Source organism: Megalops cyprinoides, chromosome 2 (genome assembly GCF_013368585.1).
Source record: "Megalops cyprinoides isolate fMegCyp1 chromosome 2, fMegCyp1.pri, whole genome shotgun sequence".
In the NCBI taxonomy this organism is placed as follows: Eukaryota; Metazoa; Chordata; class Actinopteri; order Elopiformes; family Megalopidae; genus Megalops; species Megalops cyprinoides.
The window spans coordinates 48,046,627-48,067,245 of NC_050584.1; the positions used below are offsets into that span (position 1 = coordinate 48,046,627).

The 20,619-nt window shown below is 41.7% G+C and overlaps 1 protein-coding gene across 1 annotated transcript in view; it reads right to left on the minus strand.

Annotated features, from left to right (window-relative positions):
• Nucleotides 1-826: 826 nt before the first annotated feature.
• LOC118773455 (ankyrin repeat domain-containing protein 13C) overlaps nt 827-20,619 on the minus strand; it is a 42,039-nt gene continuing 22,246 nt past the window's right edge. Inside the window, exons 4-13 of the mRNA XM_036522391.1 lie at nt 15,146-15,231; nt 14,227-14,272; nt 12,643-12,709; nt 10,109-10,253; nt 9,530-9,661; nt 8,943-9,104; nt 4,690-4,769; nt 3,798-3,896; nt 3,466-3,566; nt 827-3,131 (exon numbers count right to left, since the gene is read on the minus strand). Coding sequence (XP_036378284.1) covers nt 3,001-3,131; nt 3,466-3,566; nt 3,798-3,896; nt 4,690-4,769; nt 8,943-9,104; nt 9,530-9,661; nt 10,109-10,253; nt 12,643-12,709; nt 14,227-14,272; nt 15,146-15,231 — 1,049 coding nt within the window. The 3' untranslated portion in view covers nt 827-3,000. The remainder of the gene's footprint in view (nt 3,132-3,465; nt 3,567-3,797; nt 3,897-4,689; nt 4,770-8,942; nt 9,105-9,529; nt 9,662-10,108; nt 10,254-12,642; nt 12,710-14,226; nt 14,273-15,145; nt 15,232-20,619) is intronic.

Here is a 20,619-nt window from a genome sequence, read left to right on the forward strand (position 1 = left end):
TTTTTAATGAATAGCACATATAAAATTTAGAGGGTATACATGGAGCTAAGGCACCGATGGGCTGGCTGATCTATTGGAAAACACAACCATCCAACCCATTGCCCATTATCAACAGTTTTCTTGACTTAATGTTTCACACTTTTTAGGAATGCCTACGATGACAGAAAAAGAACTTAACTTACAGCACATGAAAGTTGGGTCAATTAGCTCGCAGCCTGTTCCAGGGAGGCATTTTATACTTGCTACTTTTTTACATTTAGCTCTCACTTGTTTCTCTGAATAATAGCCGTCTAGCTAACTAAACTGGCAAGCTGGTAATTAGCAATGAAAATACAATCAAGTATTATTAGCTTAATTATTGATCGAATGTAGCCAACTAGCTAGATTGTTCATAGTACACATGCAACCAATTAACTGCCAACTATTTGCAACCATATGCAAAATATTTAATAGTTAGCTACACCGCTATACTAATGACTGAAAAGCCTTGTAATGTAATGTAATGCAAAGTAATTACTGTAAGGAATTTGTCCACTGTGCATTTTTGGAAATGGTCACAGATCCAAAAAAAGAAATGGTGATGACATACACTGATGTAAGGTCAGTTGGGTGGTAATATGTTCAATGAATGCCAGTAATTCGTCAGTTTTGAATAATCATGTGATTTAAATTCATTTTAATCCAATCATTTAGTCTTACCACCCCTACTATTTTTTTAATCTGAATTAATAGTCTTAAATTAATTGGTTAATCATGAAGAAAACACTTTGTCTTCATATGTGGACATTTTATTTAAGTACATTTTCATATGAAAATAGTGTGGCAGGCTTATACAATGTTCTTGCTGTACAATCTGCTTGTAAATGCAAGTATACTTAAATGTGTATATATTGGGTTCTGAAAGCTCAAGCCATGGTAAAGAACTTAAAAAATGGTAAAACACCACCAACAACATACTGTAACAGGTAAAAGGTGACGCTAAGTATAAAAATGCTAAGTGTAAAAACTTAGGACATGTGCCACACTATCCAGTAGTGGGGCATGGAAGCATTTAACAGTACCATTTAAGATATCTATTGTCATTTTGATATGCCACAATAACAATGCCAACATAAACCAAAATGGTGGATAACACACACACACACACACACAAAAAACAACTATCATGAAATGAATGCTGCTGGTGCTTAGGAGCAGTTTCTGTTCAAGGTTCAAATTCCAGAAGCACACAGCTAAATATCTAGGTTAGGTAGTATAAGGCTACAGGGTCATCTTAGGTTCCTTTGACTACACCTATTTTTACTGTTTTTAACCCATTTCAAAATGGTGATGTGACTTAAATATAATAGGAACTTAAACATGTTAGAGCATCCATCCATAAAAGAAAAAAATTCAACCTCCAGTTGAGGTGCAAATGTATGACCTAGAAGGCTTCATGTCCCGAATTTGGAAACCAGCTAGCCAAAGGCTGTTTCCTATGTCGGGACTGGCTGCTCAGGTTCCACTGTGGCTGCATAGATACTAAACCGTAAAACTTGTAGTTACATTGCAGAACTCCAGGCAACCCTCAACATGTAAAATCGAGAGTACATTCTATAGTGTCTAAAGACTAGTCCAATATTTGCCCGTTTCCATCAGCCATATTCACCTACTGCTACTACTGATGGCAGCCATGCTTTAAAAAGCTGTTTTCAGAGTGTGATTGCACTACATTTGGGCAGAAGTAGGCATGTGTATAGTGGAAAAGGGGTACACATTCGACATCTTTCTGCAAATGACTGCGCTTCAAGGTAATGTCATTTTTTTGGACAAACTCACTGGGGCTGTTCACCGCCAGTGCAACACAGCTGATGGAAACAAGCCATACGTGAACCTGGTGATGTGCAGTACAGGTACAGGACTGTAGATTGCATTCCTCTATTGGGAAGGAGATGGATTCAGACTGGGGCTCAGGGAGTTATCATGCAATGACCTGTAGTGAGCATAAGAACACTGAAACCCGGCAGCATGTTCACCGGGTGTGTACAACCACACAGAAAACAGAAAATAGAGGTCAACCAGATGATAAGCAGAGTTATGTACAAAAATATTAAATGCCACAACAATACAAAGTAAAGACCTTTTAATAACCCCATGGATGCACTCACATTAGTTCTTTGCATAAAATCTGGCACCCTACCCTCTCCGAAAAGACATCATCCCCACCCTTATCTTACACACAAAAGTTGAACAAAACAAAGAAAAAAAAAAACAACAACAAAGTAAACCAGAACCCAAAAATAGAGGTATTTACACCCTGCACAGTAAAAGGCTTGGTTTAGATATCTGTAAAAATGCAATTTACATTGTATTTCCTTATAGATGTTATTCTCATTATTCTGCCCTGATCCTTGAAGAAAACCTTTCCAACTTAAAATGTACATTGCTTGGTTTTTTTTTCCTTTTACTGAATTGTACATTTAGTTACATAGTTTACAAAGGATTCTGAAAACAAGGCTAGCATAATTTATAACACCACCTTTGCTACTTGTCTAGGAGCTCAGGATGGCTTTGCTGTAGGGAATTGTCAAGACATTCCAAATTCTAATATTCATATACCTCTGTGTCAATGTGTTTCAAATTCATTATCAAAGGGATGAGTAAAAACTGGCACAATTGAGTGCCCCCTGTCTGTCAGCACAGTGCTTACTTTTAAGTAGTGCATGTGGATGTTGCTCAGGTTAACGAAGCTTCTGGAAGCTCCAAATAGTACGCGTTATTTTATAAACCAGCAAATTCTCTTCCACGTAAATAGTCCTACATTATTAATTCAGTGCCTTAGTACAGATCAATTCAACATAATCCCTTTATCAACATTACATACAGCATTTTAAAATTGACAAGCTTTATTTTTTCTTCCCACTACGACCCCTCAACATTGTCCGAATGCCCTTTTATGGGTTGAGTTTATTTTGTCAGTTCTGTTCTGAGGGAGATGTTCCAGATTTAGCGTGAGAGGGGTTAAAGGTCAGGGAAGCGGCTCGGGTCCTCTTTGTAATCGTTAGGGATGGTGAAGATGGACTCGTCAAACTCGTCGTAGCGGAACTCCTGAAAAGTCACTGTCGCTGTGATGGTTGGAAACACGGGGATGTCTGTACAGAAAAGCAACATGGATATAAGCATTTCTGAAAATAGCAGCGCATAAAAATTCATTAATTATTCACTCAAGGGTAAGAGGAGTAATTTCAGAAATGCACCATAATGAAATAAAGATGAAAGATGAAAACTATTTAGTCTTGGGAATGACAAAGCCTAGTTTGCCATTTGCCTTTTGAGAAAACACTGCTGACACTTCCACTAACACTGTCTTGAGACGAATACACGTTTTACAAATATAATTTACTACCATACTGTACAATACATTTCATAATACAACATTACCTAAAGGCTGAAAAAGACCCGAACAATATACATCAATATACAAACCTAGTTTAACTGGAAATCCTGGTGGGAGCTTCATTTGAACAAATTCTCTGAGTTTGTTAAAGTGCTTGAATGGTGCAATCACTTCCAAAACATTTAATAATCTGGGAAAAAAAATCAGACACATGGTTCCATCAAATTAAATGCAAACCGAAATCAAATTAATTACAAAATTAAATGAATTACCACAGATCTAGGCTAAAGTCAATTTCCATGGCAATGGCACAAGTAAGCACTACACTACATCAGAATAGTAGACTCCAAGATGTCAATGTGGCTTTTCAGTCGCTGTGTAGCCAATGACCAGGCATACTGAGAGAAGATTTAAGACTTACGACTCAATGCCCAGGGGAAAGTCCTGGCTCATGGCTACTGTTGCTTTGAAATTCTTCTTGCTTTCTTTGCATACCAGTTCCCTCCCTAGATGCGGTGCCCTGCAAACCAAGAGGCCGAGCATCAACAGGTATGGCGAGAGGACCGAACACTCAGCTGTATGTCCAGGAAAGCAGAAAACGAATCACCCTGTCTTTGTATCTCTGACGAAGAAAGAAGGGAGCTGAGCAACAGATGGTGGTGATAGATGATTTGTACAGTCTGATAAATCTGACAGTAATTGCCTATTAGTCCTATTAATCTCTAAGAGACTACAAGCATGGCAAAGATGGGGCAGATAACCTCTTTGCTCACAGTGGATACAAAACATAAAAAAAGTCCATGTGAATTTTTATTAAACTCTAAAATTCACCTTTGAAACCTGTGAGGTTCCTTTTATATGGTTACATTACATTACATTACGTTCATTTAGCAGACACTCTTAACAAAAGCGACTTCCAGCATAATAGAACATAAGTGCATCCATTCCAGGTGAATGAGCAGCAGTCAGACCAGGCTAACAGCACTCCTAGAGCAGTGAGTGTGAGTGTAACACTATTAAAGCCACACCAAAAGTTAACTTGTGCAACTGACTAAACAAGGTAAGCCAAGTATACTACCATACCATCAGTCACTAGATCCCAAAACACCCCACAATACTACATGTAAAATACACAGCAAGAATGGTGTCAGGATGGTGGGTGTAATATTTTCCTCCTTGATGTGACAATGTTCACTCAAAGGCCACATGTTGTGTACTAAGCTGAAGATAACCTGGATAGCCTCACATATGTAACTCATTCAAAAGTTAAAATGCAGAAATGGAGACTGTAGGGAGGCGGTGGCCATACTTACTTGCCGTTCTCAGCGTTGATATACTCCTCCCAGGTGATGGTGCTGGGCGAGGGGGCGGAGAGGGACTGGCGTCTCATTGGCTAAGGAGAGAGCAGGATGATATAACACACACTCAGACACAGACACACAGGGCTCCTCCCACCAGGATGAACAGACTCATGATAATAACTGAGAAATAATAACTGAGAAATACCATCTACACAAATAAAGGTCACTTAAAAATCAACCCACTTTTCCCTGAACTGTTACGTCACACCAACATCAGAGGTTCAGACATAAAGTAATGCCTGACTGTCTTTCTTCAGTTAATGGGTAAATTCGTGGACCTGACTTGTGAGCTGTTGTGAGTTCACTCTTGTTCTCACTAGAGGGCCTCAGTGGAATGCAAATGCAGAGGTTAGTGAATAGTTGCTGGTTTCTTGGAGCTGTCTCGCCTGAATATTTCACTGCAGAAGCAGGATAGAACCAGAACATGGATCAGAACCAAAACAACAACGATTGTTACGCAACATTATGCAAAACACTTCTGCAATTCATTTCAGAAAATAATTAAGGATGCATGAGCTGTGTGAATAATTGAACTACACCTTTTGCATCTTACACACCGACTATGACTAATTTGCTTTGTGAAGATAATGAGGCCAGCGGGCTGTGAGCTATCAAACATGTTTTAGTCCTAAAGATGCTGTATCGTTACAAACAATGCATCAAGTTTCACTCCACAGCCTGTAAGAAAACAGCTGAGTCAGATGATGTATGTGAATTTTCTGTTCTTCGAACAGGTAAGGTTAAAGTCCACAGCATCAACAGCTGTCAAATATTACCACAACCCCTCAGCTTGGCCTGCGCCCTTGACCTGAGGTTATCTCCTGTTCCACTCCTAGCACATAAGAGCCTGCGCTACTCCCTCTTTCAGCACACTGATTGATCTGAGGTTCCTACTGAGCGCTCCTTAGACAGGGACTTTACTGTCCTCAGGTTCAACTACTCTCTTTCAATGTTCGTTTATCATCTGAACAAAACCAGACCCAAGGCCGTGTAAAGGTTCCAGACAAAAGAGCTTTCACAGGACATTTCTCTATGTTCCGGGCTACTATAAATAACACTGTACAGCTGATAGCATAGCTTCAGCCTTCCTGTAAATATTTTAGATCAATTTGCTGCATTTCAGTGAAAAGGCTGCTCTTGTTTTGGATGCCCAAAGACAGGTTTTGTTTCCCGCCAGGCCCCCAGGCTCCTGCTCGATTGGGGTCTCGTCTAATTGGCGAGGGCCCTGCGCTATTGTGACGAGCAGAGTACACAGCGCCCCGGCTGCGTGGTTGCCTGGTATGCCACCCTCTCATCTGCCTCCAGTTCACAACAACAAGGGCTTAAACTTCATCCACCGAGTCAACAGTTCAGGCGCATGGTTTAAACCCCCCCCCAGCTACTGCATACACAGCCACCCTGACGACAGCCAATCCCGCTTTGGCCGGGAACAAACACACAACACACGAGTGTGAAGGCCCACAGTCTCATGTTCCCACAACAGGCCGCAAGTAACACTGGGCTTGTAACCAAACGGTTGCCGGATCGATTCCCAGCTGGGGCACTACTGCTGTACCCTTGGGAAAGGTGCCTAACCCACAATTGCCTCAGTAAATATCCAGCTGTATAAATGGCTAATGTACAAACTGTAACATGTGTAAGTCACTCTGAATAAGAGCGTCTGCTGAATGACAATAGGGTAATGTAATGTATTTTCCACTGCAGATGCGTGGCCCATACGCAAATGTCTGTGATGTAATGTCTATAAAATGTAATAAAGGATTCAATAAAGGATTAAAGTCCTTCAGCGATAATACCTAATCTCTCCTGTGAGGTACAAACATAAACAGATTTTGAGGAACAGAAGAAACTTTGGACGCAAAAGAAGGCCTAATGTTTGAACATGACACACAAATACAGTAACTGTTCCTGAGAATGTCAGGATTAAACACCACAACTCTAAGCCCTCCTCCCACACAGCTGAGAACTGTGAGGCTGGTTCAGACAGATCACCCAGCACGGCAGCCTGCACCCAGTTGTTGACCAGACTTGAACCGCATCTAGAGCAGGAAGGAGGGTGATCACCATCGCCATCAGAACACAGAGCAGCCCTGACCTGCCTGCAGGGCTTATGACAGGAGAACGCAACAAGCAAACAAGAACATCAAAGGCTACGTGCGTCAGAGGACGTCTCCTTCATTACGAAGGCATGCCAGACACAAATAAAACAAAGAACCCCGTGGCACAAAGGCCAGCAAAACTATTTGTCAATAAGCAGTGCAGATGTGGTTTATGTAACAACATATATATTGCATTGGTTTATATAACAATAAACCCATCCTCTAAACCTAGCTAGAAATCTGGTATGTAGTGCTAGCAATGCCTGAAGTAGTTGGCTGAAGTCCAGACAGTTGGCAGTGGAGGTCAAAAAGTCAAGTGTAGCAGTAGTGTTGAGGATGGCCTTCTCCTATCCTTCCCCTATCCTCCAGTGGGACAGCACAGTTTCAGCACTTGCTGCCCAGTCTTACTAAACAGACAACACACAAGAAAACAGACTCTTCAGACTGCAGCCGGTCACCTAAGGCTTTCTCACACCCAGCACTGGCACAATTGCCGGGCTGAGGGCCCGAGCGGAAACCGTTAGGTGGTCAAATCCCACGTCTTAGCGAGCCTAATCTTTTGGTAGTTCCAGCTGTAGGAGATCCAAGACTGGTTTGGTATTGAGACCCAGCTCAGTACTGAGAAACTGATCTCACAAACTCTTTGCAGTGTATAGCAACACCATCCACAAAGACCAACGCTAAAAGTGAAGCGCAGACATTACTAACAAGACCAGAGACTGAAAACCTTGACAAACAAGTTTGTTCAATCCCTTCTCCAGCCTTGAGCATGGGTAACATCCACTGTGCTCACGAGCAGTCCTGACATCCCCTGCCGCTTCTGATTTATGACTGACGCCTTATGTTCGGAGCAGCAGCTGGATGCTCCAGGCATGACTGAATAATTCTGGGTAAGTTAAGGAAAAGGTACTCTGTGTGACACACAGTAATTCAGTCATGTATCTACTGTTTCCCGGGTGTGGCAACCAGAGGAGAAACAACCTCCTACTATTACCAACAAGTACTTTAAGTACAGCACCTGGAAATCCCCACAAAAAAAATGTCAGTTCACTCATTTTATTCTTAACAGAACTGACCATAGCAGCTGTGTAGCAAATGACTGGTATTCCAGACGGGAGAGTTGGAGGATTCAGAGCCCAGTGGTGGACCCATAGAGCTAGATGTTACACTGGCACTGCACTAACATCCAGTGAAATCATTCTGAACTGTATTTGAACTAAAATATGTCTGCTACTGAAGACTGATAAGAGTAAATGAGTAAAGATACAGTGTCCTACTGACACTGAGTGCTGCATGCTCATGAACACAGCCCAACTGAGAGAGATATCATTCTCAAAGAAGACTGCCAAACAGTCCACTTCACGCTAATGATGTCTCAGTTCCTTCAACATCTAATATTAGCCAGATCTGTTAGCACATTGGGTAAATTTACATAGAGAAATTCATGAGGGTTCCAATCTGTATTATCAACCTGGATCAAAATGCAAATGCACTCTAGGTTTACAGCTCTTTCGAGAGGACCAGCAGAACTTGGTATGGTGAGAAGCACATCCCTCATGGGCTTAACAGATCAGAGATTCTCCAGTGAGCTACAGTGGCTGGTGCATCTAAACCACACTGCATCAATCAGAACAGAAGGCAGACTACAAAGAGATCATCCTGGACATTAGTCCTGCAAGCAGGTTTCTTGCTGCTAGGACACTTGATACAAGTAAGGTAACCGCAAGATTCATCCTCCAGAGAGGGTCAGCAACTTTTTTCACACTTAGACCAGAAGAGGGCTAATGTTGGACTCAGGCTAATACTGTACATTACCAGTGCTGTACTATGGATCAGCAGTGTAGCATAGTTGTAAGGAGCAGGGCCTGTAACCGAAAGGTTGCCGGTTCAATTCCCCTCTGGGGCACTGCTGCTGTATCCTCGGGCAAGGTACTTAACCCACAATTTCCTCAGTAAATATCCAGCTAAATAAATGGGTAACACTGTAAAAACTGTAATCTGTGTAAGTTGCTCTGGATAACAGCATATCCTAAATGCCAATAATTTCATGTAATGTACAATTGGTGATGGGGAATAAGACTAAACGCTCATCCAGCTCTGGCTCACCTCAAAGTTCTGTTCAATGAGATTCCCCCCTTTACTCAGGCTCTCCATGATGGCCTTGTTCCTCAAGATGTCCTCCTCGCTTAGGTGCTCTCGTCGCTTCCTGGACTCCAACACCAGCCCGTTCACCGAATAGAAGTCCGCCAGGAAATTCCCAACTCGCTCCTGTGGCAACAACCACCACAGTGATCATCTCTTTTCATAGAGATGTACGTAATGTGCTCCCCCATGTCTGTGAAGATGCTTTGTACATGCAAGATCTTGTGAATGGGAGATCTATAGAAATGTGAAGCCTATTATAATATCAAAGTGAGTTAGAGTGATTACTTCATCTTTGATGATTACTTTTGAGAAGTATGGAAACGTAGAGGATCCATATCACATTACATCACATTTTAATGATATCCAAGCATCTTAACTAAAATAACAACTTAGCAATGACATGCAATAATAGCATCATGACAACCCGTTTACAAAATGTGAATCCAAACAAAACAATGGCCATTTTGAAGCCCTCATTCTGAGACCAGCTAGTAAAACAGCGGACATAATATTATAGAAGAATTTTTAGCAGAAGATGTAAAACAAACCGTCTTGTCTTCTCTGAACAGCCAGCCGGTCTGGGCCCGGGAGAAGGTTATGGATTTGGTGGAGAGTGTGGCGGAATAAATATCGCTACTCATTAAAATGTCCACCTCTTCCTCGGTCTCCATCTCAGACTCCTGAAATAAAAATGAGTGCGTTTGTATGCAGGCACAGACCCAAGCCAAATGCCAAACAGCATGCAAGCCCCACGTCACCATGCACATATTCTGGTCTACAGGCCTGACTGTTAAACAGTGAATATCACAAGGTCTGTGTGTTCTCAGGCTACTGCAAGCAGAAAGCCTGGAACTGAACAGCAATATTGCTTACTGATCTATTTAATGTGGTTGAAATCTGGAGGATACTTTGTTTTAATTTATAATGCATTATATGATTTGCATCCATTTCCATAACCATCAGGACCACTTGAACATAAACAACTAATAATCATCAGCCATCAGCTTCCAAACATTGTCTCTCATTGAAAGCATACCTCCCTTTCACCGTCTTCCACACAAAGATGCGCTGCCACCAAATACGTTTCGTCACTGTCACGCGTGACACTGGCCAGCGTGTCCCCTCACCTCATGATGTATTCGCTGGTACACCTTCTGCTCGTTGTCCAGAACCACAAATGACTCGGAGGGCGCAGCGTCTCCGTTGAAGATGAAGCTGAGATCGCCGCGCTGACACTTCATGTCGGTGAAGTCGATGAGGGTGGTGTCCAGCCTTGAGGAGACACAGGGAAAGAAGGGAGAAACCCGATGAACTCTCCGCAAACAAGGGACAGAACACAGCTGCAGCTCTCCTCAGTCATAATAGAGGGTAAACCACTATAGTTTATTTTAGAAGAGCAGGCCGTAGACTATATAAAGCCATCCCCCACGACAGCTTGGAATGTATTAGCTCTTATTAGCTGGGGATCTGGAGAATATTAAAGTGGTAATTCAGATGATCGCACACACCCATTTCTTTTTTGTGTGACAGCTGTCTGGTTTCACTGCGGAGTAGCACGAGCTACAGAAGCAAAGCAAATAAAAGGGCCGTGCATGCTGCCCCAGCTCTAAAACAACTATAAAGGACGTGACAGTGTCAAAAGATGGCCTGTAATAGGAATGTAAATGAAGTTATTCCAGTTAGCACTTCACTCTCTGGCATCTTGCTGATGTCAAGAAATAATGCATGAAAAAGCTCAGCAATTATGGCATGGCTTGATTCAACTTGTGCCTACAGAAGGATAAAGATAAAGAGATAGACTGTCATGTAAAGACTGGATAAAGAGAGACTGTCATGTATCTACCAGTTGTACACCTTGCACACCTACCTCTGGCTCACACTCCAAAGTGTGGTGTCCGCTTTTAAAGGAAAAAACCACTACAATACTGGGCATCATTGTGATGTAGTGTTAAGGAGCAGCGCTGGTAATCGGCTGGTTTCTGGTTTTACTCCTTGCTGGGCAGCTGCTGTCGTACCCTTGGGGGAGGTACTTAACCCAAGTACAAATGGATAAGTGTAAAACTGTAACCTTTTTAAGTTGCTCTTGATAAAAGTGTCGGCTAAATGATAACAATGTAATGTAACGAAAAGCTTGCACTGCAGAAACCTACATTCATTTTCTCCCTGAACAGCACATTATACCCAGGTTGGGCAGGGAAACACTGTGGCTTTAAAGGACTCAGTTAATATGCAGCTGTATAAATGGATAACATGTAAATGTTATAACATGTAAGCTGCTCTGGATAAGGTCATCTAATTTACTTTACTGTTGTTTAGCAAAGTAAAAGCACAATGAAAGGGGGTGTACTGCATCTGTCAGATAAGTCAGAGGAATAAAGCCCAACAGTACTAAAGCAAAGAAAATCATTAATATTAACACAGCGGATCTATACATCCTATTAAGCTGTCATTATTTGCAATGGGGAGAGAGCTAATGGATCTGCAAACAGATGCAGAATAACTCACCACTCCAGAGAGAGTGGAGATTTCACACTCTACTTAACAGCGCTCACCGGCAGCCACGCTGATGCTGGCACTCCACAGCCAATAAAGCTCTCATGAGTGTCAGTTCTCCGCCCCACACAGCACACAGCCCTCTGCTCTGAGGGGGACATTCACATGCCTCAGGGGCCCTTCACATCACATGACAAGCACCGCTAGCTTGTGTTTACCATGTTACCATATTTCTCAACCTCTTTTCAGACCTTACAGGCTGTGAGCAAACTGTAGTATGGTTTACAAGGAGCCTTCAAAGCCGACCTTTGGCGAGAAAGTTATTAAGAGATGTGACACAGCAGGAATCTTCTTTTTTCCGCTTTACGAAACCCTGTTTTGACATGGCCAATTGTACATTAGGCTTGTCTTACCTTGACAACCTCTGTGCCCGTGCAGGAGTGATGAAGCGAGAGCAATGCAAATAACCAACAGTTATTTTTCCACGCTACGTTTCACAAAGTGCACCACAGTGAAGTTGGTGCTGAGTGGAGAATAGGCTACTCCACTGATGAGCAGGTGAATCGCAGGGTGCCTGAGAACGGTGAGAGAAGGAAACCCTGGCCGACCTAGCCTAGCCTATTCCTGCTGCGGGCTCCGAGTCACTTTTGGCAAACGGCACAGTGATTTTCAAAGTCGGGCCATAGGGCTTGGCCTTAACTAAAGACGAGTGCCTTGCCGACTGAGCCGCTTGAAAGCTGTGAGCATCGATTCTGAATTGACAGACACTGACTCTGCAGAGCGACAGGGGTGTATCAGCAGTGCAGACAGTAATGCACACAGCCGCAGCGCCGTGACTAAGACAGCACAGGGGACAGAGTGAGAGGTCAGTGTGCGCTGATATGCACTTTTCATGCCCCAAGTTGCTCTGGATAAGAATGTCTGGTAAATGAAAAAAATGTAGTGCAATGTAAAATCCACATACCTAGAAAGCAAGCCACCAAAAAACCGTTCACAAAATAAGGAAAAGTTCAAATGTCTTAAAAACTATAAATTTAACCTATCTGTCTATCAGTTTTATTTTTCTGAGCTGTTTGTAACCTTTTCTCAGTGTCACCATGCCAAATATAGCTTCTTTGATTTGTGTGGGAAAAACAACCTAATGATGTATAATTCATGCGAATCCTACCTAATGTTGATGCCCTGCTTGTAGATCTTGCAAGCATCTGAAGGCAGAATTCGGGAAAGCAAAGGCACTGCAACAAAGAGAAAAACACACACATGGATTAAAGTTAGAAACACTTAGCAATGAATGTACACACCAGCATTCCTATTCTACTTTCTGAGCCTGTGAGGGCTGATGCATATACAGACAAACACTAACTGTATTTTACTAAAGCAATGACCGTCAGAGTGACCAAAACAGAAATTCTCAATGCACCATCTGAGAAACAAAGGCACCAATAGATTTGACTGATCTGAACAAGAATCCTGTCCTACTAAACAAGTGCCTGCATATGTAATGCCACATAATGATTATGTACTTAAATTGCATTACAGTACACTACTGTCTTAACAGATGTTCTTTTCCAGAGTGACTTACAATTTTATCCATTTACACAACTGGACATTTACTGAGGGCACTGTGGGTTAAGTACCTTGCCCAAGTGTACGAGAGCAGTGCCCCAGTGGGGAACTGAACCAGCGACATTTTTGGCTACAAGCCCTGCTCCTTACCACTGCTGCCCCTAAATCATGTAACTGAGATCAATTTGTTGTTCAAGGTGCACGGTGTTAACTGATCACAGGACAAAATGCTGCAATGTCCATATACTGTATTTATGTTGTGAGCATTCAGTCTGTTATATAATCTAACAATCTACCTTCTACCACAAAGTACTCTATGCCCAGCAGCCATAACCTTGACAATCAAGTAAATATTTAACAACAGGTGAGGAAACAGACTGCTTATTTTCAATTAGCGCTGAGGTGTCATTTGTCAGTAACATTAAAGTCCTGTCACTATCTTGCATTAAAACAACCTTGGTTTCCTCCTCCTTAAGTAGGTAAGATTGGAAAATATAGGATGCTCGTTTCACAACTGATATGTTTATATACGTGGCATGGTCAGCACTGCAACAACAGCCTTTCAAATAAAGAGACACTTTTATAATTAATCTATGTGTGTGGAAACACATATGTTGGTTCCATTTAATGTTTTAACATTCAAAAGCCATCTGCAAAGGGACAAGTTACACTTTTAAATTATTTCAGTGATTTGTGAACACATGGCCAGTAGGAGAAAGAATCTTTTATTTTCTACCACCAGGGGGAGCATTTTCCAATCCGATCACAGAGGCCACTCCCTCAAACGGATTTCAACAACGTTACAGTCATAACCATCACATCATCAAATCCTTTCCAGCTTGACTCAGGATTTCCTCTTTACATTACTATATGCCCTGCCATGAGACGTTTTTTACTACGGCATTTTGGCTTTTTGTTTCATTTTAGGTCTGTTCTCTGAATGCATGTTTAAATTATGCTTCCGAACAGTTTAAACTGTGCTTTTCAAGTAAATTTCTTTGTCAGCATCTCTCTGCCCCTGCACTTACATTTACTGCTCCACCTTTGTTAACCAGGAAAGGTAAAATGTGAACCATGTCCTTTTACACATTAAAGGGTGATGGGAGGTGGGGAGGTGGGGAGGTGGGGTCGTGAACAAAGATCTTCTAGATCCTTCAAATATGCTCATTATCAAATAGTGACTCACCCCAGCTCTGAAAATCCCAGTGCAGTTCCAAATAAAAGTCCCCAAGCTGAAAAAAGGGAAAGAATACACATAGCATTACATGACGGAAGTTCAGCGAGCCAGAAATAACTGGTCTATGCTCACAGGATTCCATTTTGTCAGTAATCATGTGTGGAAAATGACAATGTTACTCTTTGCTGTGTTTGTTTGGTATGTACAACACAGTAATTCAAACTGCATATACATATACAATTACAGAGGACGACAGGCCTGTGATTTGAGACGTAACTTTAGTGTGCTGGACCAGCTCTTTGGGAATGACCTAATGCCAGCCTGACTAACACGGAAGGAAAGTGCATCAGGGATGAGCCACAGAGATAAATGTCTGACCTCCAGATCGATGAGACACATGAGGTTGTGGCTGCTGGTGTATCTGACTCTTGGCTGAGGTTATTCGGCAGACAGCTGATAAGCATGGCTGCCCAGCCTGATCTACTTCCATTCCCTACTGCCCCCGTGGAAGCACACGTTCACTCACAGCAGATGCACAGAGCCGCAGATGCTGGCATCCAGCATGCCCTGTCCATCACACCCCCACCTCCGAGGGGTGTCAAACTGTGAGGACAAGCATCTTTTCAGTGCCAACCCACAACGCCGGGAGCATTACCCGGAGGCAGGACACTTCGCCTCCTGAGGACCAACAGCGATTGCCAGGTGTTCCTCCCGAAATCGGAGACACGCTCACTGCATGAAAACTGCCTCTGTCTGCAACAGTTCTGTAGTCAGGGTAATCTGCGAGCAGCGGCTGCGCGTGCATGAGGATGAGGTTTCTACCTTAGGACTGCACTGGGAAATGTGGAGCAGAGCTGCTGCCGTGGAGGAGCTGTGCAGAGACACAGTGTTCATTCGGGAAGGCTGGGGACACGCCGCGGGGCCTTACCTCTTTCAGAGCCTTCAGCAGCCGAGGCCTCTTGTCTTCTACGCTTTCCCTCGACTGCTGTTTCAGCTTCCTCAGCAACGCCGTGACTGAAAGACAATGCGCATTAGTTAGCAAACAAAGCCCCCACTGCTGACTTAGGAGGACTTATGGTGCAGCAGTATGTGCTGCTGGTAGACATTTTATATGAAACTACCTCCACGTAATTTTTGCAGAAGAGAAATCTCCAGCACTGCACTTTGCACTTTGCTTTTGCGGCACATCCTGAGTTGCCCTTATTAGAGGGGATTTCACTTTGCTGGAACAGTCTGCACGCAGGCACAAACGCAGAAGCAACCTTTATATCAATCTAAAACACAACAGGCAATGAAACTAAACACTGGGTAAACAAAAGCATTTTCAGAATCTTTCCTACAAAAAGTGAATGACACTAGTGCTATTTTAAATCAACAACAGAGTTGTTGTCACCCTGTAAATCACTGTGTGAACGCACTACGAGAGAAACGGCAACCAAAGTCAAATTCCTTGTATGCATAAAAGCATACCTGACCAATAAAGTCTGATTCTGATTCTTTTGCCTTGCGATGGAAAGTAAGTGAGGGAGGGAAAGTAACACATTATTACCACTCAAGATTATGCTGTATTTTTTAACATCCCTCTTCCCATAGACTGATCTAAACAACTGGGAGCCACAGTAAATGGTGAAACATCCAAAAGCTGCCTTTGATTCCAGTCCTGAGTTTCACCTGTCTCTGCTCAAGCTGGTGAGCAGTTTACGCTTTGGAAATTCAATCCTCTGAGCAGCCAGCGTTCTGAAGACTGACATCCACAGAAGTGCATTTCGCAAACAAGAAGAACCTCTGACATCAGACACCATAATAAGCTGCTGCATACTGTTCAGTTCAGTTGGTAAGTAATATGTATCTGTGGTCATGGCTGTGACCTCACCCTTATTCAAATACAGGGCACATTATCTGAAGCTAACCTCCCTCTGTAAACCTCTCCACACTGTATCTCTCATCAATCATTTGTGATCACTTCCACAGGTTCCAACACCTCTTTTAGAAAGGCTACTTTTAATAATTTTAGGGTTTTCAATTGATGTCTACTCACCCATATTACTAATCATGACCATCCTGGTGTTCTGTATATGAGTACCACAACAGACCCCATGTTCTGTATATGAAGTCCACAACAGACCCCATAAAAAGTACAGCCATGGTTTTGAAAAATTTGAATTACATCCAGAAATGTAGGTGGAACCACACAGATGAGTGGGAGGTAGGCCAACAACTGAAACAAGACATGCAGCTCAGTCATGTGTAAATTAAGAGATCCAGTTACATCAGGGTGGATTTCAATTTGCCCTCATATAATGAGGATGCTGAATGTGTGGACATATCCGCTCCACCTCTGAGAATCAGGCAAAACTAGTTTTTGGAGTCCAACTCATTTAAGGTCTCATACTAATGATATCAGATTCAGGAAGTAAGACAGACTACAGGCTAACTTGTATAGACTCTGTGATGAGGTGTCTTGAGGCCTAAGGTTTCATGCAGTTTTTAATACACGCTTGATTCTCCTATATTTCTGATTAAGATAATGGATAATGAAACTTGGGGGGGGGGGCTTCTGCAGATGGAAGGTACTGTTTCACCTTCGTTAGTTGTCTTTTTCTGGAATTTAATCTTTTCAATTTGAGTGTTATTTAAAAATCTTTTTAGCATGCATGTTTCAGGATGACAAATGTAGACTCAAAATGAGGGAAACAGATGGAAGAGGCAAACTAAACCAGATGCTCAGACCTCCTTTTTCTGCGTGGGTTCTGATAATGATGCAATGCAAACGGCCAGATACAAATGTCTTTGGCTGTTCAGACAATGGCACGTGAATGTGGACACTCATAAACAAGCAGCAGTCCTGTCACCGCCTGAGCTCAACCTGACATGAACCTCCCAAATAGCTGAACGAAAAAAAAATGTCCGCAAGACTACTAGGCCAATGAAAAAAGTTTAAGGCAAACTGGTGGTGTTATAATGTTGAAAGAGCAAGCTGCATGATCCTCCAGGTACTCGACTGCTGCACTTTGACTCAAATTTCAAATAGGGTTGTTAAAAATATAAAATATAATTAGGGTTTACATATATATAGAGTTGGGATATTCAACCATGACAGGTAAGATTTGAAAAGATTCATTCCAGGAAATGCAGTGTACACAGTGGCTTATTTTAAAAAATGACTTTCAGGCCAATTTGTAAATTTTGATGTTTTGTCATTTAATTTCATTTTTATTTTGAAATGCATACTTGAACATATTCAAATAAACTTTAACAAATATAAATATTCAATTTACAGTTTTTGGTCTGGGTGACAGCCCTATCAGATGCACTACAAAGAAAGAAGTGTGCTGTCTAAATTTATTTTACGCAAACCCAATTAAACAAAACAAAAACCATTAATCAACACACTTGTTCAAATAACAAATTTTGAGATAAGTAGCCTATCACAAGAAAATCTGATACTGCAACAGAGGCCTCACCTTGACTCCTAGATAACTAGTACGTAATCTCTCCTTCCAGTGTTCCCACAACAAAGTCTGTTTGGGTTGAATGCAAAAAAAAGATCCAGTATATCCCAGGGTTAGCCACCTCAGCGATACTGCACAACAGATATGCACCGACAACAGATCATGTAGGTACTTCAAGCTACTCAATACTAGGTAGCTATGAGTTAAAAAACAAACACCTGATAAAATGACATCACATCACATAGCAAGCATAATCATGTGGGACTGATATCCTAGATGCTTATGTGAGTGAACGCAATTTATGTATAGTATCTAATTTTCAATATACATACGTAGGTAGTATTAGTTACTCTTCCTGAATACCGAACAACATAAACATTCATAAATGACATACCAGGAGACTCACAAGAACATAGGGTCTAGCTGGCTATCTAGCTAGTCTTTCAGACAGTAATTTTTGTGTTGCTGCTACTTAACTATCTTCCTAGTTAGACTACCCTTAGCAAAGTGAACATTTTTGTCTTAGTAGATCTAGAAGGGAAAAAGGTGAACATATTAGCACACTAGAAAGGAAGGAAGGAAAACTCATTCAGTTCTGGTTATTTATAGCAGACTAACAGCTGTTAACTTGCTAGGCAGACATATCCTGAATGTTAGTCTACTACGTCACATAACATTAATACTGCAGTTTACGGGATCATTTATTTGTAATTTACATAAAATAAACAATCTTTTAATGTATTTAAATACATATTTCTTACATTAGAACTGATTTTAGAACAGAATTTTCTGAAATACAGTGGGCTGCATGTGTTTTTGGCTTTGTAGGAAATTCTACCTTCATTTAGCGCCCACAAAGTACATTTGCCTAACCGTGACTGTGGTCTGCTGATGCCGCAGCCACGACGCCGGGACTCTTGTCTGGAAAAAGCCCGCTAGCCACAGCTCTAATAGGCGCAGAATTGCACCCCTGAAGGTGGACCAGCAGGAGATGCTGAAGGCAGCATTTCCCCCGTGCGCCTAAACACATGTACAGTGCAGAGTGCTGACGAGGCATTTGGGCTGGAGCCCACCGTGGGGACCGCGTTGCAAATGAGCTGCTGCACCACTGCTGCAGGGTGAGACGCACCGGGACACGGTCCCCTCAACTGAAGGGCTTCCAGAAAAACAGTCTGCTTTTTTTTTTAAATACCTGAGCTGTGGTGTAGTATGGCTTTCAACTAGAGGGAAAAAAGAAATTCCTGAATTGTTTTTATACACAACATATTAACTAAGGAATGATACACCTATGCTGGAGAGTAAATACATAAAATGATCTAGGGGAAAAGGTGGCTCAAGACATTGCCAAGCCACAACCACCATACCACTTACAGTACCAGTGAAAAGTCTGGATACACCTGATTAAGATAATGGGAAACATGCATTCAAAGACATTTTAATCTGAACACTTATGCTTAAATGCTTGAAATTTTTTTTCTTAGACAAATAAAAATAGTTAAGTTGATGCCTATGTATGAAGTTCTTTTAATTTTAAAAATATTTTTTAGCTATTTGGAAGAATCTAAAATATAAAATAGTTTTGATTTGTTTATAATCCGTTTTTGGTAAGTACATAATTCCACTTACGTTATTTCATAGCTTTGATGGCTTCGCTATAATTATAAAATGTGGAAAATAGTAAAAATAAATAAAGTGTTTCCAAACTTTTGACTGGTACTGTATATTAAAAAAAGAGAGACCATTATTAACATGCCTGCTGGTAAGTTGGACAGCACACAGGATGATCTTAATAGCAGTCAGGATAATGATTTAGATTTAGATAGAGGATTCTGCTCACTTACTCGTACAGCAAACAACAAGAGCTCAAGAGCTGTGTGCAGCTGTCAGCCAGCCATGTTTAATGAGGTTCACCACCTCCCATGATGCTCTGCCTAAAATACGAACACTGCAACCTGGCGGAGGGGAAGGATCTGACCTACAGAAGAGCTCTCACTGCAAAGCCCTATTGTGCTCCAGCTTATGTGAGCAGCTAGACAATATCATTCTGTTAAGGTCAGGTCAAGACCCCCCTCACCCTAATCTCAACTGTTACTCTTTATGGGCATGAGTTGCCCCAGAACACAATGACAATGTTTACAAAAACTGCACATGTAATAACCTCTGGCTTAAGGCACCTCTGACTCTAAGCTCAGCTTCCTCCCTCCAGCAAGATATATGCTGGGCTTGATCTGCTGACACTACATTAGCAATCTGTGCTCTGTTCAATGTGTCCAATCTTATCAGAAAAAAACTGCCACATAATTATAATTACACAATTCTCAGTGAAAGGTTCCTTTCCCCACTAGCATTTGTATTTCCTCAAAATGGATGTAGGCACAGTTTACCATAAATAACTGAAATATAGTTTTATTATATGCCTTTCACCTCACACATTCACTGCAGAATTAGTCTACTGTGCAAGCTCCAAACATGGCTGATCTGAGTGACCTTGTTCCCTGCTATAAGTGCAGGGTGAAAAGTGATCAATCTTCATGACTGGTGGGTTTTTGCAAGTGAAATGAGCACCATTAACGAGCTGACTTCAGTTACTCTTACGAAGCTGCCACGGACAAAAGAGAGGAAGGCACAGGTCCCAATATTAACCTAGCCACAGAAACCACAAAGTATAGTACCATGCAGACTTATTAGAGCCAATCCAATATTTCAGTAAAAGTTTAACATCGTGTACTTTTCTGGGAAAGACTAGCATTCCATTTTAATCAGATATTAAATAAAGAATTGATTACTGATTATGCACACAGGAGGAAGACTCAATTCAACGCCATTAGGTCCAGAGACCCGTGTCTTTAATATTGAGCATTTTTTAAACCTAATCTTCACTATTTTTCTTTATTTTTGCAACTACTGAACTGAGGCTGTTGTGCAGAAAAGAATTAAGAATGCATTTATG